Here is a 25,334-nt window from a genome sequence, read left to right as displayed (position 1 = left end):
ACAAGGACTGACATGTGGCTGTATGGGCGGAGGGCACCACTGGCTCCTTAGCAGGACGTAAGGAATTCTAGGAGCTTGGACTAAAGAAGGCTTTGGGACCAGTGTCCTAGAGGGTCTGGAGCGCCACGTTAAAGAGCTCTGACTTCATGCTGTGGGTTGTGGATTATGAAGGAACCAGTGGGGTTTGCAGGAGGGAACCTGGAGAGGAGGGAAGACCAAGACCACAGAAAACAGGAGAACATTCCTTCAGGAGAGAACACAGAATTGAGGGCACGAGTAAACGTATTATTTGGTGTGGAAAACAGGAAGCATAATTCTTTCTTCTTCATCATGAGAAAAATTATGATGAGGAGTCAAGGTGATGGTGATCATCCACCGGATGCTGAGAATGGATTTACGATGGCAGCAGGGAAAATGAGAGTTAATACATATTGGACACTGTCCTGAACGCTTTCCGCCTTGCGTTACGTCATCCTTACAACCATCCCATGGAGTAGATGTAATATTATCACCCCCATTTACAGATGGGGGAGCTGAGGTTTCAGGTTAATACACTGAAGGTCAAACAGCCCATCACAGGCAAAGCCAGAATTATTCAAACCTAGTGAAGCAGAGGGTAACTCATCAGTAGTCCTGACCGAAAAGGGCAGGAGATGGACATATAAAAGCTGGAGAAAAGAAGAAGATGCCAGGAATGGGTACCACCAAGTCAGGCAACAAGAAGCCAGGTGGATAAACAACAAGGTCCTACTGTGTAGCACAGGGAACTATATTCAATATCCTGTAATCAACCATAATGGAAAAGAACATGAAAAAGAATATTCTATAAAACTGATAAAAAGGATATATGTAAAACTGAATCACTTTGCTGTACAGCAGAAATTAACATAACATTGTAAATCAACTAGACTTCAATAAAATAAATGTTTAAAAATGTATTTAGAAAACCAAAAAAAAAAAAGAAATCAGGTGGAGATTAAAAAATTGAAGACTGGCAAGTATGGTGGGTACAGCTTTAGGCCTGGAAAAACCCCAAGAATTGGAATTTTTTTAAACCTGGAGATGAAAGGTAAATAAAAAGCTGAATCTCAGTAAGCATTTCAGTGATTAGGAGTCACTTAAAGGTGTCATCCATCCTGGGAGGATGACAACGGAAATGACTCGACATAAAGAAAATTGTGAATTCTAATAGAAATAAAAGCATCTCCAGCCTGCACGGAGGCCCGGAGAAGTCAGAATAATGTACCCCTGGCCTCAGGCAGAATTACCATAAACCGTCCGAGATAGATACATTTTCCCCATGTTAAATGACTTTCAGGAAAGGAAGGTTTTCTATAATTTTCCCTAGTAACTCATTGTTATGTTTAATAATTTCACTGTTAAGGAGCAATTTCTCATACTGTATCTAACCTGTGATTCACCAGTTTCGAATTCACGTCCACATTCATTTCATCGGGTCGTGGATAGCTGCTTCCATTCACCGCAACACATACTTATCCAAAGTACAGCCTGACTTCCGACTTTCATCCTCTAAACTAAATACAGTCTCTTTGATTTTTAAATACAGTTGGTTTGCTTTGGCAAAACTATCTTTCATTCTCTATGCCTCTTGCTTTTCATAAAACAGTGAGGCTAAATGTGATAGGAATATTACCGTATGAAAACAAGATGAAGTCCCATTTCTGTATCTCACAATGAGAGTGTGAAATGAAAGAGAAATATTAGCTTTGGGAGATGAGCTATACCTACTTAGTATGTGAGCAGCTTGGCACTCAAGAGACAATATTAAAAAATATACCATATTCTCATATAAAATATAGCATTCATGCTGAATTTACTGACATTTAAGAATAGTATTTCATACAGTAATGGAAGAGGTGTAAAGACATACATGTTCCAAATATCATTGAACTAAAGGTACTACTGCAAAAACTAAATTTCAACAATCTCTGGTGCAAAACATTCCTAGAGGAAGAATTGTTGACACGTGGGAATTAATAAGCACAATGTAATAGCCATACATCTAACTCCTAAGTAAGGTCTCAGCTCAGTTGTGAATTAAGTAATCTTGATTGGCTCATATTACTTTATTAAAGTGTTGCTAGCACTATCTTGCGTATATAATGAATTGCAATAGTAATGTTTTCTTCAATCCAATTCAAGTGGATGCTACTTACTAAGGCAAGGAAAGCGTCATCAAAACCAACTCCTAAAATCCTTGTCAATAATATTTATTATTGTAGGTCTAATGGTTCCTTTTGACACACATAATATGAGGTCTTATCACTATAAAAGCTGGCTCAGCCAGAAATCTACAAGCACGGATCTCTATGAGTTGGCACCTGGATTATTCACTCACACGGTAATTACCGATGGTCAATAATGACCTTGAGAATCTCTAAGAAAATGGTCAGAACCTAATGGAGAAAGGGTGTAAAAACTTTGTGAGGGCTAGAGTTTTCAGGAAAGGATATAAGCAGGGCTTGAATGGCAGCATGAAGAATTGGAAGGCTCAAGATCAAGAAAAATGGGCAAGACATTCCTGGCAGAAGGAATCATGTGAACAAAACACAGCAGGGCGCCGGAGTATGGTGGGCTCAGGTCTGTCACAGCGAGATGACACATCTGGAATGACTGAAATACCTATTCCCTCTCAGCCTGTGATACTACATAATAGTTCAATACTGTCAAGATATTATGCCTTTGCAACAAAATATTAGGCCAGAAATGTGTTTCTCTGCATTTATAACTTTAAAGGCTTGTCAGCAGAATGAATGCCATTCTTGGTGTTCAAACCTGTTAAATAAGTTAATCTTAGAGTTAAAGGGAAGGAGACCATCTCTTCTGCACTAAATCAGGAGGCCACAAAGAAACTCATCATACATGTTATTTGTAGCCTCTTAGAAATATGAATGTTAAAAATTACCCTAAATGTATGTATACTTTATTTGGGCATGATTTTTCACTTAATTCCTCACCAAAACCTTTGAATATGAGGGAAAACAGAAAATGCCAAGAACTGTAAAAATCAGATGCCAGAGGGTTATTGGCATAACTTAGTCAATGATCACATTAAATATTACATGGACCGGCAATGATTTATCCAGTATACATAGATCATTTGACCAACTTGAAGTTCTGTAGAAAGGAGTACAACAGATTTCTTCATGACCGTGAGCGTTGTGAATAATCTTGTGGAGATGTTATTACCTGGAGACAAACTGTATGTGACCCTGTGCACTTTTAAGATTACAAACAAATTCAAATACAGATGTCGGTTGGCTTACCTCTCTGTCTAGTCCAGCTGCCACTGTGATAATGTCCCCAGTCTCGTTGTTGATTGTAAACATGTTGGGTGAAGGGCTGCTTGGTGCCTGGGACAGGATTCTGTACCTCAACATCCCATTGAGGGCATTTGGATCATCAGCGTCAATCGCAGTGACCGTCATCACGTATGTTCCTAGACATAGCAGACATGGAAAATGAATGGCCACACTTCATGTCAGCGTCCCCCAAACGGAAGGTATATTTACCTTCTCCATCAATCTTCATTCCACTTTTTCAAAGCAACATGTAATCATTTAGACTTGATTAAAAACACTACTGATGGGCTTCCCTGGTGGCTCAGTGGTTAAGAATCCGCCTGCCAATGCAGGGGACACGGGTTCGAGCCCTGGTCTGGGAAGATCCCACATGCCGCGGAGCAATTGGACCCGTGAGCCACAATTACTGAGCCTGCCCTCCAGGAGCCTGTGCTCCGCAACAAGAGAGGCCGCGATAGTGAGAGGCCCGCGCACCGCGATGAAGAGTGGCCCCCGCTCGCTGCAACTAGAGAAAGCCCTTGCACGGAAACGAAGACCCAACACAGCCAAAAATAAATAAATAAATAATTTAAAAAACAGAAAACCAAAAAAAACACTACTGATAAGAACAGTACTCAATTCAAAAAATACTGAACATGGTTGAGATGCTTGAAAGGAAAATTATTTTTTTTTTAATTTACATGTATAAAGACTCAATGTTTCCATATACTTATAAGACAAATTCACTGTATGATTCAAAGAAAGAATCCCTTTAGACCTTCACTGATATAAAATGCAAATAATAAGTAACATAGATGCCATCTGAAACTTCTTTTATGGCCACCAATGCCTTCCCTCTGCCCTATTTTTTCCGTTATGCAGTAACATCTAAAATGACATGCTGGGCATGATTCTCCCCAATGCCTAAGTCACTTTCTGAAAGTAAGCCGGCTGCATAAGGACACACACTCCATTTACTGAGGTCGTGAGGAATCATTCCATGCATGACTGTTTTGGTACATTGAATAGGGAGTTTTGCATTGTGGTTCATTATTTCCTAGGAGATTAAAAACATTGTAACAAACTCAGGGACTTCAATTTACTAGATATTGTGGAAAGGAAGTCTACAAAGCACCAGGATCAAATAAATTCCAACTAGCTAGACAAACTGTGCAATTGAGAAGTAGAGAGAAAAATAGTTACTATTAAAGATGGTTTGTTCTTTGTGATCTTTATAACAACTGGATTATAAAATGTTCCATCTCCAGCCTACCATCTTTGTAAGTACCCTATGGTCAGTTCTAGTTTAGAGCCTTTACAGTTGCTGTTCCTTCTACAGGGTTCATTTTTTTGCCCCAGAATTAACTAAGACTTGTTCACATAATTCAAATCTCTTTTCAGAGCTTGTCCCTCTAAACAAGACACCCTATTTGATTATATGCCAACTTTGATTATTTTTTTCCCAAAACTTTACTGCACATTTACTTGCTTGTTTGCCTTTAACATTTCTCCTCTACTAGATTTTAAGCTCCAACAGGGCACAACTAACTTGTCACTGCTGTATCCACAGTGCCAGAACACTGCCTGGCACACAGCATGTGCTCTATAAACATTTGTTGAATGAATGAATTGTTAAAACAAAAAAAAATATGTTTTGGAATCTTGAACCAAATACTGCTTACAATATTGCATCTTAGTTTAACTCAAGATTCATGACATTATCAAACCTTGCCTAGAAGGATGTTTTCAAACTTACAGAACATTGCAGGAAATCGACTCATGAAATGTCTTTATGTCTCCTGATCATTGAGAGTCATTTATTTATGGGAGGGATTTATGGAAATTCATGGTCAGATGCGTAATAAATATATCTGTAATGGTTTACTTTTGACAATTTTTATGAAACAATACTTTTGATAAAATTAGAAATAATAGAGGAAAAAAGAGAATGAATGATTTTTTAGAAGACCAAAAACCTTCCCCAGGCAAAAAAGCGCAACGTTTATTTATCCTTAGAATATATGTAAAAGCCTTGTGTTTTAGTAAGGATATGTTTAACATGCTTTGATTTTTTTTTTTTTCCTGTATTTTAAAATACTGACGAACGCGACTCTGAAATGTGACTCAGAGCCACAGATGGTTGAACTTCCGGCACAGCCCCTGTCTTCCCACCCAGCTGCCTGCACCCCCCACTCTTCTGAGGATACAGACAAGTGTATTTGGACCAGGAAAAGTGCCAGTTTAAGGCATAGTTGGCTATATCTATAAATTGGCTTATGCAAATCCGGTATAGATGACGAAGGAAACGCATAGCGTAAGTTTAAATGTCGAGGCTTTCTTACATACAAAATATTAAACTATAATTAATTAAGTCTCTCTAAATACCCAAACATCTCAGGAAAGCTGGCAAAATGTTTCCTTTTACCATCTCTATCGCAACTGATTTTCTTGTCCACAAGTTTTCCAAACTCAAGAGACCTTTCTGGCCTTGGTATTCCACTGTGACTGAAGTTTACAGGGTTTTCAGTACAAGAATCTAAAATCTTGGTCAAATATCACTTCACAATGGCGAGAGGCTTTCTGGCAACTGCTCTTTCTAGGCTAGGTCACTTTCCATGACACTGGTTTAAATGCAAGGGCTGCAAAAGACATTAGGGTCACCCTGAAAGTAAGTATCTTGTGTAGCTAGAGATCAGCAATCTCAGCTGTCACCAAGCCCCCTCTCTGCTTTTGGTTTTGCCCCACTGCCTGGTCCTAGGAACGCCAAGTGTTTTAAGACACTCCAGTTGTTTTAGGTGCTGCTACGACTAATAAGATAAAATCTACACTTTACAAACAGAAAGCCCCTGGTCTTCCAGTGCTCACTTTCTAGCTGCATGGCCTTTATCAACCATAGGAGAATCAAAGGATTGTATAGATTTCACAGTCTAGAGTTAGATACTGTAGCATATATTTTTTCAAAGGTGGAAAAAGTTATTGTGGGCAGTAGAGGGGTATTTTTCTGTTTTCTCTCTTCAATCTGTTTTTCCCTAAGTTACCTTCCTTTTTGCCTAAAAGCAGCATGAATGAAAGAAAATGACACAAAAGACTCACGTGATTTCTCCTTATCTTGCTTATATACGTGTTGGATTACATTGCATTTCCTCAAGCAATCTCCAAATTATGATCTTTGAACTTACCAGGCTTTGATCCCTCAGGAACCGTCCCATTCCAAACCTGGTGTAAGAACTCGGGTCTGTTATCATTCATGTCAATAACATTGATGACAATGTCAATCGGGTTCTCCACTTGGTTTCCATTAATATCCACTGCATGTGCCCTCAACTGCAAGAGTAATTAGAAAACAAAACAACTTAACAGATTTAGGTCTCGAGTGAGAAGATACAAGACAACATACCCATGCTACCAAAACAGCACAGATGGACCGAAAACCAAAAGCTATTCGTCCCATCAAAAAAAAAAAAAAAGGAATTCCCTGGTGGTCCAGTGGTTAGGGCTCTGAGCTTTCACTGCCGAGGGCACGGGTTCGATCCCTGGTTGGGGAACTAAGGTCCCACAAGCAGTGTGGTATGGCCAAAGGGGAAAAAAAAAGCTATTTGTCCCATCAAAATTTAAGTTAGCCAAACTCGATATAATTAGGGGTGATGGAGCAGCAAAAGGTCACCACTTGCTATCTGCTAGGCACCCTGCTCAGAGCTCTCTGGATTTTACTTCGTTTAATATATATACAAAAGAGTGAGGTAGAAACAAATCCACATTTGAAGGTAAGGAAATTGAGCTTCAGAAAAGCTAAGTAACTTTACTCTGTGTATTGAGCCCCTGTCCAAAGCCAGTTCTGTCCAGCTCCTAAATCCTTTTGCTAAGTCCGTACAAGAGTCAGGGTAATTAAAAATGTGGTACTGGCCTAGAATAGTCATAGAGAACAAGAGAAAAGGCAAGAATCTAGAAAGAATTAAGTGTGTACAAGGAATTTTGACTCTTTTTTTTATTGTAAAAGTCACTCACTCATAAATATTAAAAGTACATAAGACAGTTGTTCCTCTCCCAAGGTTGAGTTCTCAGTATTATAGGTATTTTTCTAGAAATTTTATCTTTTTCTTTTTTTAAATTTTATTTATTTATTTATTTATGGCTGTGTTGGGTCTTCGTTTCTGTGCGAGGGCTTTCTCCAGCTGCGGCAAGCGGGGGCCACTCCTCATCGCGGTGCGCGGGCCTCTCACTATCGCGGCCTCTCTTGTTGCGGAGCACAGGCTCCAGACGCGCAGGCTCAGTAATTGTGGCTCACGGGCCCAGTTGCTCCGCGGCATGTGGGATCTTCCCAGACCAGGGCTCGAACCCGTGTCCCTTGCATTGGCAGGCAGATTCTCAACCACTGCGCCACCAAGGAAGCCCTCTTTTTCTTCCTTTTTAAACAAATATAATCACTCAGCTACTCTTGGCAAAATATCTTCAAAATCTTTTCATCCGGAACATAGAAAACCATTTCAATCTTTTCAAAAGCTATGTACTGTTCCACTGAATTGTTTCTTTTAAAGAGAATGCTTCTATGATTTCCCTGTTAAGTATGATACTGGGGCTTCCCTGGTGGCGCAGTGGTTGAGAATCTGCTTGCCAATGCAGGGGACACGGGTTCGAGCCCTGGTCTGGGAACATCCCATGCCGCAAAGCAACTGGGCCCGTGAGCCACAATTACTGAGCCTGCGCGTCTGGAGCCTGTGCTCCGCAACAAGAGAGGCCGCGATAATGAGAGGCCCGCGCACTGCGATGAAGAATGGCCCCCACTTGCCGCAACTAGAGAAAGCCCTCGCACAGAAACGAAGACCCAACACAGCCATGAATAAATAAATAAAATTTTAAAAAAGTATGATGCTGGCTGCTGGTTTCTGTCGGATATGCTTTATCAACCTAAAGAATCATCAACATATCCTTTTTTTATTTATAGGTTAACACATGAAACAATGTAAATTTTATTACACTGGCCTTTTCAACACCTACAGAAAGAATCCCATTTTCCCTTGACTTATTTAATACATTACATTAAGAGATTCTTAATAATGAACTATCCTGGCCATTCTATAATTAATTCTATTTTGTTATGGATATTGCTCATTTATGTGCAAGTACTGAGAATCTGGAGATCAAGAATTTACCCCCGGGCTTCCCTGGTGGCGCAGTGGTTGAGAATCTGCCCGCCAATGCAGGGGACACGGGTTTGAGCCCTGGTCTGGGAAGATCCCACATGCCGCGGAGCAACCGGGCCCGTGAGCCACAATTACTGAGCCTGTGTGTCTGGAGCCTGTGCTCCGCAACAAGAGAGGCCGCCATAATGAGAGGCCCGTGCACTGCGATGAAGAGGGGCCCCCACTTGCCACAACTGGAGAAAGCCCTCGCACAGAAACGAAGACCCAACACAGCCATAAATAAATAAATAAATAAATAAATAAAACCCAAAAGTTAAAAAAAAAAAAAAAAAGAATTTACCCCAAAATTGACCTGAAAATATTTATTTCCTGAGTTTTAACCACAGAAGTTCAGATGGTGAGAATTCGTACAGAAGAGATATTTAGAATTTTTGATATTGATATTATTTGTATTCATAAATTAGAAACTAGTCTAATTAAGGACTGGTCTATTGTGTGCTGCCTTTATTAAGCTTTCCTAGTAATGTGATGTTGTTCTTGTGAAAGGCTTGCAAGTTTTACTTCTTTCTTTATGTTTTAGAACAATATAAAAAGCATTAGAATTACATGTTCCTTAAGGATTTTAGAAGAATTGGTTGATAGAACAATCAAGGCCTTTGGGAGGAGGGAGTTGAGTGATACTCCGGATTTAAAACATTTTTAGTTTTTCATATGCTTATTTGCCTGTTTAGATCTAGGGGAGTCTTGCTCTACCACATATCAATATTTTACTGATTTTCAAAACTTCAATAATCTTAAAAGTTTGTACAAGTGCAAAAATTCAACAAGTATATTAATGAGAAAAATAAGAGTCTAAAAACAAACACATGCATAGGTGGAGTAAAAAGTATGGAATGGCATGCTAAATCAATGGGAATACTAATTCAATATATGGTGTTGGGATAACTGTGCTGGCTGTAAAGGAAAAACAAAGTGGATCTATATCCCTTTCTTCTTTTACTAAACTAAACTCCACAGAGGTTGAACATTTAGAGGCAAAAATAAATAAATAAATAAAACAAATAAAATGGAGGAGATTAGCATCTTGGAGCAGGAAAACCCTTTATAAACATTTCTGGAAAGCCAGAATGCCTGGTAAAATTAAAACAACAACAACAAACATCACCATGTAAAAACTATAAGTTATAGTAAGGTAAAAACTATAAACAAAGTTTAAAAACAAACAACAAAAGGGGAAATATATGACAAATCATGTATTAACAACGCTAGTAGATAAAAGGTTCTTAAAAGTACAGAAAAAGATAAACAACCCCCTGCCCGACTTCAACATAAGACAGGAGTAAGGATATCACGATATTCAACATATGCAACTTAAAACGTCAAGATAATTCTTTTACCAATAGTACTGGCATTAAATAAATAATGCCTGGAATTGATAATGGAGTGGAAAGTATCTACTATAGAGTGGGAAGGTAGTGCAACACAACTATTCTAGAGAACAATTTCACTATATTTATCAAAATAATTCCAATTTTAGGAAATTTTTCCAAGGATAGAATGGGAAAAGGTACAGAGAGATGTTCATTGTCACATTACTTATACAGTAGTTGTAAAATAAAATAGAAAGAACTAAATTACCCAAATATCTACCAGTAGGTAATTACTTAAAATTATGTTAGAGCAATCAAAAATGATGATATAAATAAACAGTGATTTACTGACATGGAAAGATGCAAAATCTTATGATTGCTAAGTGACAAAATTCAGAGAATGATCCCAATTTCAAAACAATACATTTATGAATCTATGCACAGAGAAATATCTTACAGAATATCACCAAAGTTAGGAAAAAAAAAAAAAGAAAATGGTTAGTTTTATGTACTGGGATTTCAAATTCTTCTCACTTTCTTATTAATACTGTATTATTTGAAAAATTTCATTTCTGTATTATTTGAAAAGTTTTTACAATGTGCCAATATTCTTTTCTAAGAGAAAATGATACTTTCATTAACAGTTTTAGTAATTCACAGAGAAATTGGAGAAGTAATAAAGATCAATTTAGGTTTCTATATTAAATGCATGAAAAAATTGTTGAAATCCTGTTCCAGAAATATGTGCAAGCATGGCTAGAAAAAAATGAAAGAAAATGCTTTCTGGAATTTAGACTTTAATATTAGGTAATTCTTGAGTTTTAAAATACTCATTACAATATTATTTTTAAATCAGTTTCAAACAAATACGTGTATTAAAAAATATGAACATATAACTATATACAAAAGCTGTTATAACTTAATAGGAAAATGAATAAAATAGAAAAATAACACAAAAACTAGCATAAGAAATATAACTAGATAATATATCTAAGGAAAGATTGCTCAGACTGGCAGATTGATGAAACCAAGTATTGGCAGGGTTACGTGGAAAAGGGAAATCTTAATTCCCAGTAGGCAGATCAAAATGGCACATCTTTCTGGAGTTAATATGACCAACAAATAACAAAATAAAAATGTGCTATCCATTTTCTACGACTCTAATGGTAATAATAATACCAGCAGGAACAGATAAAATGACAAACATAAATGTATATTAATAAGAAACTGCTATTAAAATGATAGTTTATATATTCAACGAATACTATACAGCCATTAAAAATGTTGTGATCTTTATATAATTTATATGAAACAGTTTTGACCCCTTTCATGTAAATTTGTTCTTATAAATGCTTAGCCACGTATCTGAAGGCAAGTATCAGCATGTAAATAGTAATATGATTTTAAGCAGTTTTAGTTTTTTCTTTGGCATTGTTTGTTTTTTGCCATGAGCATTCATCAATTTTATAAAAACAGTAAACTTATTAAAAATAAATTGAAAAGGCTACAAGTACATTTCTGGTGTTAGAATGCTCAGGATCAAAGCTTTAAGACTGATGTGAGAGGCAAATGTTAAACCCTGCACATATTTGGAAGAGAATTAATACAGAGGATTATCAGCTGGCTGAAATCTTACATGAAACCGGGCTATCAGCTCGCGATCCAGAGGCTTGGTCACTGACAGCTGACCTGAGATGGGGTTGATAATGAAGATACCAGTTGGAGGCTGGTCGGCTCCCGGCCCAGTTACGCTGTACCGTAGAGAGAGGTTTTTATCTCTATCGGACCTGATCTGAGGGTCAAGAAGACAATCACATTAAACAAGGGACTAAATAAGCTCATTATCAGAGACAGGGCATGCCACACCTCATGGTCTCTTCCAGTTACAAACGTATACCATCTCTTCCCAGAAAACCCTTGAAGCTCTGCCTGTCCTGTTCCTTTTCCTTGCTTCTGGGTGATGGGCTTCAAAAAGAGACGTCACCTATCACCAGAAAGACTGGGGGCAATGTTAACATCTAAAAGAACACGCACTAGGAGCAGTGCAAAAGTCAAAATTAAGGAGCATCAGTTTTTAAACAGAATCAAAGTCTCTCCTGGGAATCTGGAGGTTAGAATATTTAACCCAGTAACAGGTGTCCAATTTAATGAAGATAAAAATTGTTTACTTTTTGCATCAGTTAGGATAAGAAATAACTGTCTAACCATAGTGTGAAAGAGCCTCACATGGGAACTCTAAGATTATGGTTGAGCCTGGAAGTGAGAATCCTGTACTTGCATCGTGCTGATGTTTTTCACTGCAACCAAAGCTTCCCATGTTATTTTAAGGTGGCACCTAATACCCCAAATTCTTTATTAATAACAAAGCATGCAAGAAATGATTTTATAATATACTTCTATTACTCTTAAAAATTATACCCATTATAGGCTCACTGCCTTCTCCTCCAAATACAACAATTCCCAGAAAAATAAGTTTACAGATGAGTGGTCATAGGAACAGGCTATAAAAAGGGAGGAAGGAGAACAGTACAGAGAAAGGGCCAGTTGAGCAATACTGTTTGGAGGTGATGAGATATTTGTGTATTAGGTAAATACCTTTAATCCAGTAACAGAATCCAGTTTTTGTTTTGTTTTGTTTTTTTAGCTAAGGCAAAATTCTTTTCTTTTCTCATTCTCCATTAAAGTAGAAACACAAAACACCTCGGTTTGGGGGCTACGTCTTTCATTGTTAAACTGAATTATAATGCACATTACCATAGAGTATACAACACAAATAAATGACTTATTAAAAAATACAGCTTTCTGTATGTATCTATTGGAATGTTAAATTAATCCTATACAGAAACATTTACTTTCTACTAGATGGGAATACAATGACTTTGTCTTATTTTCTTTTTGTAATAAATAAAAGGTTGCTCATTTTACTAAACATGTAGAGGTATCTGTCATTTTGTTCTCTGGGTCTGATGGTATGCATTTAGAGTAACTGGAGAAAAATCTCACTCTTCAGTTCTGAAAGCCTATGTTTTTGCACAGCCCCAGGGGGTCTGTTAATGGTATCAGAGGTCATTTTTTATTTCTTTAAAAAACTCTCAAACGCACTTGGTACTGGCATTTTTAGCAATGATTGCCCCTTTATTTTTTCTTTGGCCCAAAAGCTATTTGTAGAGGTCAAGGATCATCACGGGGAGCGCAGATTTCAGACAGGGAAGCTAAGGTGTGTGGGAAAGGGTACGGTGTGGGTATGAAGCATGTTGGAGCTAAGGCGTATGTATTCAGACACTGAACAAACTTTATCATCCATGAAATATAGGACCGACCCACAGAGTGCTCTATCTATAAATGATCAGAGGTAATGAAAAAATAGAGAAGAGACTGTTTACAACACTACAGACATTTCATCAATACAAAACAAAATATGTTTTAGTACATACATGTCGTAAACTCTACCTTGTGGAAAAAGAGACAAAAGCGCTTCTAACATACACTTGACACATGCCATGGAGATCAATGAAATTGTGCCACCCTACCCTGACAAGTTCTTGAGGAAAAGGCCCTCTGGAGTTTTCTGGCAAGTTGATTGGAGGGATAACCCAGTCTCTCTTCTGCCTTTGTAGGTAGCCATTGTGCTTAGTCAATTGTCTTGGGAATACTATTTCTTCAATTTCTCGTGATTCCTTTGCATTAAAATACAAGAAGACATTCCTGAGTACTAGGAAAACATTTTCTGAAAGTACATCAGTATCAATGGATACCTGTAAGCGTAGGAATCACAGTTTATTATGAACAAGAAAATAGGTCTGGAGGCCCTCTCCTCGTCCCCCTATTAAAATAATAGAAAACACCGTAAAATTGTGGGTGACAGTGTTCACTGAAAAATTGAATTCCAAACAATTTATTATGTGGCACAGCTGTGTAAACTATTTGCAGTTTCTATAAGCCATCTTAGATAGTAGTTATTATTGAGCAAAATTTAATAGTACCCTTTTATACATTTCTCATTAGTTTAAACCACAGTTCAGGTAATGTGCTACTGTGTACGTTAAATTTAGATATTGATGTGCTAAAATATAATTTGGATTTCAAAAGAAGTTTAATACATACTGCTAAGGAACGTCTCAAATATTTATGACCCTATTAAATCCCACAGAATTAATGCTGTACTTATTCTAAACCTATGTCAGCCGTGATGGATGCTGTAGATGACCCACTTTGCACATGGGGTATTAATCTCTGCTGGGTGTCAACATTTTCTTCTGTTTCTCCCTATGTCTGTAGACATTTTAGCCATTAGCCCTTGCTGCTTCAATGCAAAGATCCAAGCTAGTTTGCTGGAACACAGCGAATCATCAACAACAACCAAAGCAACTTTTCACTCAGTTACCAGTTCCTTACTTTATAGTACCCAAATGACATGATTCCCCCTAACAGTTAATAGATTAACAAATTACATTTCACATAATGAAAGTCCAACATTGGTATAAGAGAAAAAATATCTTTTTCTCTAATATTTATTCATATTTGATTATGGCTGTGTATATCACATTTACAATTAAATACCAGAAAAGAATGTGTGTATTCTTACTCTCACAGTACAATAAATATACAAAATGTAATAGTCATAGTTCATAAAATCATGGACTTGAGATTATATTAATCAACTCAAAGGACTAGAATATTTAGAAACTAATAATATTATCATAACTTTACTGAAGAAGTTAACGTTTCTATTTAAAATTCTTAAAATAGTGCCTTACACAAAATAAGTGCTCAATAAATATTGAACTGAATTGAACTTTACTCTGTTAGAAATGTATCTTATTTATTTTATCTTGGCTTATAGTAGCTTCCACCAGAGGGAGTATATTATTCCTAAAAGTCATGTCGGTAGTATAAATGATTCATACTTCCCAATTTAATTATTAAGGGACAAGGCAAAAACCCAATACTCCTTGACAGAAATGCTTTCCTTCTACTACTATAAATCTGTATTTCCCATCTAATAAATTTGGTTGGTGACATCTTACAAACAATTATTTATTTTGTGGTTAAATTTAACACCTTGTAAAGCTTCTAAGAAATTTAAAACAAACAACTACTTCTAATTTAAATTAAGTTATAAATCTCAAAGTATAAACAAACCTTTCAAATACAGTTTAGGATTGCTGATAATACATTTTGTCTAAGTATCTTATAAGATTAAAAACAGCAAAATACTATTGTAGCAAATGAAGTTGATACAAAGTCAAATATTGGCCACCCATTAATGTGATGCAAAGTATGTATTTAGTTCAAACTGTACATTTCTGATCTGCAAACATAACTCCATCCAAAGCCATAGTTGGATACCCTACCTTCACTGAATCCTCAGGTAAGGTTGGTTTGAGGCTCAATTTTACTGCCACTTGCCACTTTTCCTGAGTCTCTTTGTCTTGAGCATATATCAGGAACTTTGAGTGCTCAGAGGAGAGGGGAAAGCTTCTCACGGCATACACCATGCCATCTTCATCCACCTTAAAATCTGCTGGTTCGCTGCTTTCATACTGTACTTTTCTTTTCCCGTTGCAGTTGCTAAACTTCACTGCAAAAGACAATAAATACATAAGACTAATTATACCACAAAGGCAAAAACAACTATTCACCTAAAGCTATATCCTGATTAGGTTAAAAATAAAATGTAGCAAGATGAAACACAAAAATTTTATTTTTAAATTATTAAAGTTTCATTAAAAAATTTTTTTAAAGTTACACCACTCCATTTACAGTTATTCCAAATATTAGCTATATTCCCCGTGTTGTACAGGACATCCCTATAGTCTATGTTACACCCAATAATTTGTAACTCCCACCCTCACCCCTGTATTGCCCCCCCCCCCACTGGTAACCACTAGTTTGTTCTCTATATCTGTGAGTCTGCTTCTTTTTTGTTTCATTCACTAGTTTGTGGTATTTCTTAGATTCCACATATAAGTGATATCATAGAGTATTTGTCTTTCTCTGTCTGACTTATTTCACTTAGCATAGTCCCCTCCAAGTCCATCCATGTTGTTGCTGCAAGTGGTAAAACTTCATTCTTTTTTATGGCTGAGTAGTATTCCATTGTGTGTGTGTGTGTGTGTGTGTGTGTGTGTGTGTGTGTGTGTATACCACATCTTTAGCCATTCATCTGATGATGAACACTTAGGTTGTTGGGTTGTGAAAGAAAATGAATGAACATTTGTTGAATGCTAGGCACTGAACAAGACACTTAAGGTTATTTACTTTAACCTTAAGAATAACCACCCAAAGTAGGAATCATTTTATCTGTTCTACAGACAGGGTAGAAAATTCAGAAAGCCACCAATGCTCCATGCTGTTTGACTCTTAGTGGTTGTCTGCCCTACAAGAGCACAAAGGGATCTCACTCAACTTATGACTCAAGTCTTAAACCTTTAATAGACAATGAAAGTAAAGTAAAAGAGGCTCGATAGATGCTTGGGAAGAGAGTAATGCCACATTTAGATCTCTGAAAGTACCAAAGTAACTAGCATATTAAAAAGGAGTTCTTCATTTGGAGCATAGCTTGAATGTCCCACAGAGGGGAGGAGCTGAGCCCCTCACGGGCTAATGAGAGTGTGTGGCAAATGAGAAAAATTCACACTCCCTGTTACTGCCACTGACTTCGGCTAATTTGGTACTCAGCTTACCTATTTGGATTCAGGTGTCAGAAAGATGCAGGCTAGGAAAGATAGAGGCCTTTGAAAAAATGTATTAGCAAAGAAGGAAAAAATGTGCCTTTTCCTACAGAGGGTCACTGCACATCCTATGAATGAGAAGTGGGTGATCCCAGAGAGTCTAACATGGGAGAAAACACGTGGGAGGAAACTGCATAATGGTCAGTTACTTAAAATTGTTTTGCTTTTCTAGTACCCCTGCCCCCATTGGTTTAATATTTCTGTTATTAAATTGTTCTGGGTTTTTTAAACAACCGGTAATTTTCATTGTTTTAATATTAAAATAAGCAGCATTTGGGGCATTACTCAGTTTTAAAGAAAGGTCTTGTATTACATAATTCCCTTTGTACATTCAACCAGTGGAATCAATACCTCAACTCAAGGTCCATTGCCAACTGAAAAAGTTCTCCTTAGTGAAGTATCAATCCTGACTTCATCCTGTGGTTGTGATTTAATGCACAAAATATGCCTGGTTCACATGCTTAATCAATAATTACCAGGTTTTACTGTTTTCAAGTCATGCAAATTAAAAAGCTTATTAATTTCAATGAGTGTTATGGACTGAATTCTGTTCCCCAAAATTCACAGGCTGAAGCCCTAATTCCCAGTACCTTAGAATATAAGTATATTTGGAGATACGGTTTTTAAAGAGGTAATTAAGGTAAATGAGCTCATATGGCTGGGCCCTCATCCAATATGACTGGTGTCTATAAGAAGAGGAAATTTGGACATAGATGCACATGTACATAGAGGAAAGACCATTGTACGGACAGAGGAAAAGATGGCCATCTGCAAGCCAAAGAGAAAGGTCTCAAGAAAACCCAAACCTGCTGGCCCCTTGATCTCAGACTTCCAGCCTCCAGAACTGTGAGAAAATAAATTTCTGTCATTTAAACCACCCACTCTGTAGTCTAATAAATGGATAATACACGAATTCCATTTGTTTACCATTGGTCAGTGTTTATTGTGTGTTGTTTTGTTCACTTATGACTTAGATGCACCATGAATATTTTCTCAAAATTGACCAGATTCACTTCTGCCCTAGCACCAAGCACTGAAACTTACTTAGGAGAAAGTTTTTACAGAAACATAGAAATTAATAGGAAAAAGTGGAAAACCGCTATGTTATAGAATCTTAGTTACAGCACTAATACATATTTATAATTTATATAATATATTTATTTACCATTTATGGACTTTCAAAACGGTTTTCAGGAGGACTATGGCAAAATATGTTTACCAAAAAACCTGGTTAAAAATAAAAAGGAGAGTGGACAGAAGCCACTTGAAAGGGAGAAAGAGATATTCAAGGGACATGGTAAAATTAAGATTAGATTTAAAATTTAACTTTGAAGATGAGGAAGGCAAACATCATAGTTATATGACTTGTGAGGAGAAATATATAGTTCACTGGAACCAAGCTGTTTCTGTTATTAACACATTTTCCTAATGGATAGTAGGTAAAGAATTCTGAGCAATATAATAAGATTTTCAACCTTTATTTTCCAAAATATGAAGCAGTTTGATCATTTTTTAATATATAGGTTTTTAGGAAAAGGTGATGATACATTTATTTTAAATTAAAATGCATCCTTCGCAGTGAAACTATTCTATATGATACTGTGATGGCAGATACATGACAGTATGCGTTTGTCAAAACTCATGGACTGAGCAACACAAAGGGTGAATCCTAAAGTAAAATTAAGGACTTTACAGTAATGTATCATTATTGGTTGTAACAAATGTGCCACATTAATGCAAGACGTTAATAATAGGGAAAACTATGGGGTGGGGTGGATATGGAACTCTTCACTTGGTGCTCAATTGTTCTGTAAACTTAGGATTGTTCTAAAAAATAAAGTCTATTAATAATTTAAAAAATACTTCCTTTAGGGGAACTAGCTATATTATTAGATATTTAAAAGGAGTACATAGTTGTCAATATCCTGTCTCTCCCAAACATGAGTTCCAGTGAATTGCCCCAACGTGGTATTAGCTGGAGCTGGATAATATAACTGAATCAATAACTTTACATAAACACCCTATGTAGGGAGATACTGAGTGTAGTTTCACGAAAGTCATAATATTTTATCAGACATGTAATAAAGTTGAAATTCTGTTATTTTAAAAACAATCGAACTCAACTTGAAATATCATTTTCTGACAATCTTCTTTACATTAAAGCATTAATTTTGCTTAAGTGCTCAAATAACTTAGAGTAGAAACTGCAGAATTTCAAAACATAGGAGAAAAGGAAATAAATTGCCTTAGACAACTGAGAAAACAAACTTGATCCACTGGATCATTCAAATTTAAAACAACTCTACACACAATTAAATGTTTGTGCCTAAAAACATCATTATATTAAACAACAAATTTATTATTAGAGCCATTGCATAGTTTACATATAATATGTAGTTACTGTGTTCTAGCCTACATAAAACTTTGTTAACATGATTAATATGAAATTAAACACCAGTGAAATAATTATTTTAAAGTACTTTTGACTCTTAAAGCAATACCTCAAATTAATGTTGACCATAAAACCATAATATCCTTATAAAATATTAACGGCAAACCACGGATCTTATATATTAAATGTATTAGCAGTTAATAGCACTACATAAACCACAGAAATGAAAATGTGCAAATACACACATACAGTTTATAATTTTTGCCTAAGTAAAACATCACCCATATTCAGAAACAATTATGAGAGAACACTGTAAAAGAGTTTTGTGCCTAAATATCCCTTTGACTTTTTTATTGTATGTTTTCCCCACATTAATTGCTATTTCTGAAGGCATATTGGGAAAACAGAAATAGTTTCACAGTGTTAACAGACGTTCTCCTTCTATGGGGACAGGGCAATATTTATTAAGGAGCTAGCTATCTATTAGTGAAGAAGTGATAGGGAGGAAGGTAAAGAAGAACTGTCTCAACGTTAAGGATTTCATGGTGTTTTTACTTACAGATTCCAATGGAGAAAGGTTACCAAGTGCAGGTTTGCTCATAAATCTGCTTAGATATTCTTTGCTTACTCTAGGCCCTTTCTGAGTTTCAATTTGCGGAACAATTTTTCCTAGAACCATTTAGGGTCCACCAATCCTTTTCACACATGCACAGTAGGATACACTAGAGACAGTTTGGAAATTTCCATATGGACCTTGGTGGAAAAAGTCATTACATTTTCTTTATAGCATATAATTATGATAAGAAAAATGAAATACAGAGTTTTGGGAAACATACTGACTATTAAATACACATAAAACTTCCATACAAAAAAATTTTTAAAAATCTTTAATAAGAAATTTGAGCTTATTTGCATGAAATGCCTTTTTAATAACAAGTTTTATGACAGAGACATCAAATTCTTGATAATTACCACCAAGGCAAACTTTATTTACAAAAGTCGGTGGTAGCAAATGGGTAGCACAGAGTTCATCACTTTTTCTCAAATTGACAGAAAGTTCTTTCTTGTCATGAGCCATGAGGGATACACTGATTAAATTTCCTGGTCCTTCTTTTCCTTAATTGACAAATACAATGTTGAAATTCCTTGTGGAAATGTAAAAGTTTTCATATTTTTTCATCTTAAGTATTTTAAAATAATGATAAAACTTGACTTCAAGCATATATAGGTATTGCTCTAACAGTCAATAATTTTTCCTTAGGATTTAAAATGTAACACCAACTAAATATCACAAATGAATCATTTTTATCCTTTTTCCAAAGTTGAACTTTGCTTCAAATCCATAAGCTCGGTGAGTATGTGTAATATTTACATGGCCTTTGCGATTTTCAATTAAGTTCATTCAGATGCTCCAAAATGTCAGTTAAGTAGGCATTTTTTTCAAGCGAATAACTCTCCTTCAACAAATCTGCAGTGAACAACATTCAAACACACTCACAATCCATTTTTCTATTAGCTAATAAACTCTTGCAAAAAAAGTGTCCTTTGGACAGCTTGGGCACTTTGGTATATATCAGCAAATATGGTTTTCTAATCCCTGATCTTTGCATAAAGCTGTTGCCATTTATTTTCATAATACCAATTTATGTGGTTTTAAGATTTATGAGCAAACCTTTATATACAAGAGTTTCCAGGTGAGTAAAACTAACATAGAATCATGGGGCTCTCAGATTAAACTCCTGATGTTTATATCTTCATACTGTTTATAGCCATTATACCTTCATGCCATTAGGGCCAGAGCAACAGCCTCATGTAATATTTGCTTCAAATCTTGCTTTAAAGTGTTCATTTGGGTCTTTGAATATATGATTTACAAAAGTTTGTCTTTTTTTTCAAAATGAATAATACTCTTCAAGGATTCTAACGACTGCTATTAACCAACATATTTGTTAATTCCTTAAAGTCATCAACATGCAATGATCACTCTTTTGATCTAATAATCTTTTTGATTCGTGCTGTCACTATGATGTGTGACATGCCAACAGTACCTCTCCTGAGTGTATTATTCAAACGTGGCTCCTTGGGCTTCCCTGGTGGTGCAGTGGTTGAGAATCCGCCTGCCAATGCAGGGGACACGGGTTCGGGCCCTGGTCTGGGAAGATCCCACGTGCTGCGGAGCGACTGGGCCCGTGAGCCACAACTACTGAGCCTGCGCGTCTGGAGCCTGTGCTCCGCAACAGGAGAGGCCGCGATGGTGAGAGGCCTGCCCACCGCGATGAAGAGTGGCCCCCGCTTGCCGCAACTGGAGAAAGCCCTCGCACAGAAACGAAGACCCAACACAGCCAAAAATAAATAAATAAAAAAAAAAAAAAAAAAAAAAAAAGTGGCTCCTTTTCTATTTCTTCTACTTCCTTGGTTTCCAGTATAGCATTGACGATACATATGTAAGCTGGTAAAATAAGAAATTCTGCCTTTGTGTGAGGCATTTTGGCCTAAGGCATTAAGTGTAAAATCCCATAAATGGCTTTTAGAGCTCAATCATGTAGTGCTATACTCAATCTCATAAAGGAATTTCCTTACTTTCTGCTTAAGAGAATCCAAAATTTCTTCTGCCTAAATTGGTTGTTTTGGGGTACAGTGACCACAAAATTAGTCCTGCATGTAGCTTCACTGGCTCACTTTTGCATCAGATAAAACCTTTAGACCAAGTGTGAGAATAATTATAAGGACTCATGAATTCCAATTTGAGGGAAAACATTTGAAGGGGTTTTTGTAACTGAAGTCTTTCCATTTTCCACTGGGTTGGGAAAGTAAACACACTTTAAAATGAAATCTAAAAACAAAAGAGACTGCAGGCATGTATAGCTTCAGAAAATCTATCTGTAAATAATATATAATATACATATAATATATAAATAGTAAACTATAAGTAATATTGTCCTATAATATACTAATGAATATTATAAATATTACAACTATAAAATAAATATATTTCAAGTCTTCTGCATTGTTAAAACATTTAAAAATAAGGTATATGAAAAGCTTGGAAAATTAAACATACTGTAATCTAAACTGGAACACTGAATATTAATTTTCATTTAATTTAAGAATTGAAAGTCTTAAAAATGTACAAAATATAATCATTATTTACAGTTCTAGATAATCAAAAAATATTTTGAAAACAATCCATTTTTGCAACTTACAGTCCTGTTTAGTAATTTAGTAAATTTTATGTCCAGAAAAACCAATCAATTTAATTCTAAGGAATTTGTTTCCAAAAACCTATATAAATTTAACATAATAGAGACGTTTTAATTTTAAAAAACACACAAAAATTAACTATTGGTTTCCATCGAGAAAAGATTTTGACTGTTAACTTTAAAATCCAACAGGAATAAAGGAAAAAAAGCAAAAGAAGAAAGTGGAAAAAAGAAAAAGAAGGAGGGAAGAAGAAATAAACAACTGAGAAATCTAACAACGTTAATAATTCTCTGGTACCTGACAAAAACATAAAAAGATAAAATTTATATATACCTTCTCTTTTAGAATTAAATGGAGAAAAGTATGAGCAAAAGATGCAAGCAAATGAAATTGAAAGAATAATAAAAGTAACATTTGCACAAAATTTTCACTTAAGATAAACACACTGATATAAAAACAATGATCAGGTGACTGGGGGGCTTCAGTGGGAAAGGGGACATTTTGGTGCTCACTCCATGTGCAGCCAGTACTTGGTCAATGAAAAGATCTGGGGAGATGCTATGTGGAGACTTGGGTCTATGCAAGTCTTAGCAAAAGAGAAAAATAATAAAAATAATAAAAACTTTCAGGAAGTTTTTACAGAAAGCCATGAAAGAGCATTCAAATGTAATTTTCACTATTGTGAGTTAATTTACTGACCTGTTTCATAATAAAAATGCCTTCACATTTTTAACACTATAAAAAAGTTCAACCATGAGTATCTACAGCACACTTATATCCCATTCTTGGCAATCTGGTTGGGAAACACTGATCTATTTTGCCATACTGCTGAAATATTAACGCTTCAGTTGGCATTGCGAATGATGACCAATAATTTCAGTTTTTCTCCTCTTTCTAAACATTCAGAAAGATGACACTTCTCATCTCCTTGGCCTTCAGCATGACCATGTGGCTTACTTTGGCCAATAAAATCTGGGGATTGAAGTCACACATATCGCTTCCCAGCAGCAGCATTTAAAAGTTGATACCCTCTATAGCCAGACAAAACTATAATTCAGAAAGATACACGTACCCCTATGTTCATAGCAGCACTATTCACAATAACCAAGACACGGAAACAACCTAAATGTCCATCGAGAGAATAATGGATAAAGAACATGTGGTACATATATGCAATGGAATACTACTCAGCCATAAAAAAAGAATGAAATAATGCCATTTGCAGCAGCATGGATGCAACTAGAGATTATCATACTAAGTGAAGTAAGTCAAAAAGAGAAAGACAAATACCTTATGATATCACTTACATGTGGAATCTAAAATATGACACAAATGAACTTCTTTACAAAACTCACAGACATAGAGAACAGACTTGTGATTGCCAGGGGCAGCAGGGCAGGGGGTGTTGGGAAGGGATGGGCTGGGAGTCCAGGGTTAGTAGATGCATAGAGAATGATGGACAACAAGGTCCTACTGTATAGCACAGGGAACTATATTGAATGTTCTGGGATAAACCATAATGGAAAAGAACATAAAAAAAAAAAATATATATATATATATATAGACACCTGAGTCACTTTGCTGAACAGCAGAAATTAAAAAAAAAAAAAAAGTTGATGCCCTCTTTCCCTGCAGTGGCAATTAAGAAAGGACATGTTAAACGCAGATAATAACAGGCTCGAACCCCCAGGGGTGAGTGAGCCCAGCCATGGAGAACTGCCCTGGAGAGTCTCCTGCTTCCACTGAGGACTTCTTCACAGGAAGGGGAAATTGACATTTTTTATGTTAAGCACAGAAGAATGGGGGTAATTGTTATTGCAGCACATCCTAGACTATCATGATAAGGTCTCAACTTGAGTGACCTAAATCCCTCTCACTGCAGCAGAATTAGGATGAAGTGTCTATGAAATGAAATAAATCAGAATCAAACTTATTGTAGATCAAATTAATACAACTAAAATATTTCTTATTACTAAAAGCCTTGGTATTTCCCCACCAAAAGCAAGAGGTTTTATTATAATGTTCTCTAAAATGTTATAAAATCTAGAGAAGCTGTTATTTCATTTTCTTTCCAGGGCAAGTCATGTAGTATTTAATTAACATCTATATACAAGTTGCCACAAATAAAAGAAAGGAATAAAGAGCTATGATATTCTTCGTGAAATTGAAAAAAATCAAAACAAGCAGTAGGGATGATAATGATTATGACATTCAAAATATGAAATTTAGATTTTCAATTGTCCAATAATGCTATGCATACAATTTCATATATTAAACCTTTGGAAAAGCAGTAAGATTATTACATTCTCCCTTATATGCAATTCTAGTAACTCAAAAAATTTAAGTTGTTCTTCTGTTCTTCACTTCATTGATATTCTTCCTCCAGGCATCTCTGTTTCATGAAATTCAATGAAAACCCTTTCTTTTGACAGAATCCAGCTAAAAATATATAAAATGATCAGTGTTCAGGCAGAATTACTCTTTTTTTTTTTCTCCAGAATGTGCCCATTAACAAATTACATTGAAATATCACTACCTCTAAATTAAATTACTCTGACAGAACACAGGTTGTGTGGAAGCTCTTTTTCCCAAATGTATGATTATTAGTCTCTGAAATCTGATGCAATTTAGTTAGCTTCGTGTTTCAGGCTACTTATGTCAACAAAGAAGGATCCTAATTCCTAAGTTTTGTGACAGGGTTTTGTTAATTTTTAAAGAAAATAGAGTTCTCCTAATAAACTTTGCTGAAAAGAGAAATTCTTGCTGATTGGAGTTTTCCAGTACACCACTAGAAAGGAAAAAACAAAACTAAACTAATCTTGTGTTTAAATCAATTTCAACAATGTGGCTTAAAAATGTGCCACAGAGACCAGAAAGAGGGAATGTCTCCCCAGAATGCCCAACTTACTAAGACATGGGTATACCAAGGAACAAAAGGATGTTGTACATTTTATAAAATTTGAATAAAAGAAAGAGGTACACAGAACATAATGTTCATTAAGCAACTCAGTCCTACAGTATGACATGATATCACATGAACGGAAATTAAAGTCCATTGAACTATTAAACTATTAAATCCCAAATTATTTGCTGATAGTGAAGTTACAAAACAGAAAGGATAAGATTTTCATCCTAAACACTTAAAACAATTTAAGAAATATTTATTCCTTTACTCGATTTTAGAGAAAAATATC

At 35.9% G+C, this 25,334-nt stretch overlaps 1 protein-coding gene across 1 annotated transcript in view; it reads right to left on the bottom strand.

Annotated features, from left to right (window-relative positions):
* The window catches only part of CDH2 (cadherin 2), a 212,837-nt gene that overhangs the window by 46,611 nt on the left and 140,892 nt on the right, over window positions 1-25,334 (bottom strand). Inside the window, exons 3-7 of the mRNA XM_061170305.1 lie at window positions 15,168-15,394; window positions 13,344-13,490; window positions 11,450-11,605; window positions 6,482-6,626; window positions 3,288-3,460 (exon numbers count right to left, since the gene is read on the bottom strand). Of these exons, the coding sequence (XP_061026288.1) occupies window positions 3,288-3,460; window positions 6,482-6,626; window positions 11,450-11,605; window positions 13,344-13,490; window positions 15,168-15,394 (848 nt within the window). The remainder of the gene's footprint in view (window positions 1-3,287; window positions 3,461-6,481; window positions 6,627-11,449; window positions 11,606-13,343; window positions 13,491-15,167; window positions 15,395-25,334) is intronic.

This window comes from Eubalaena glacialis, chromosome 15, assembly GCF_028564815.1.
Source record: "Eubalaena glacialis isolate mEubGla1 chromosome 15, mEubGla1.1.hap2.+ XY, whole genome shotgun sequence".
In the NCBI taxonomy this organism is placed as follows: Eukaryota; Metazoa; Chordata; class Mammalia; order Artiodactyla; family Balaenidae; genus Eubalaena; species Eubalaena glacialis.
This window is presented reverse-complemented; position numbering and strand designations above follow the sequence as displayed.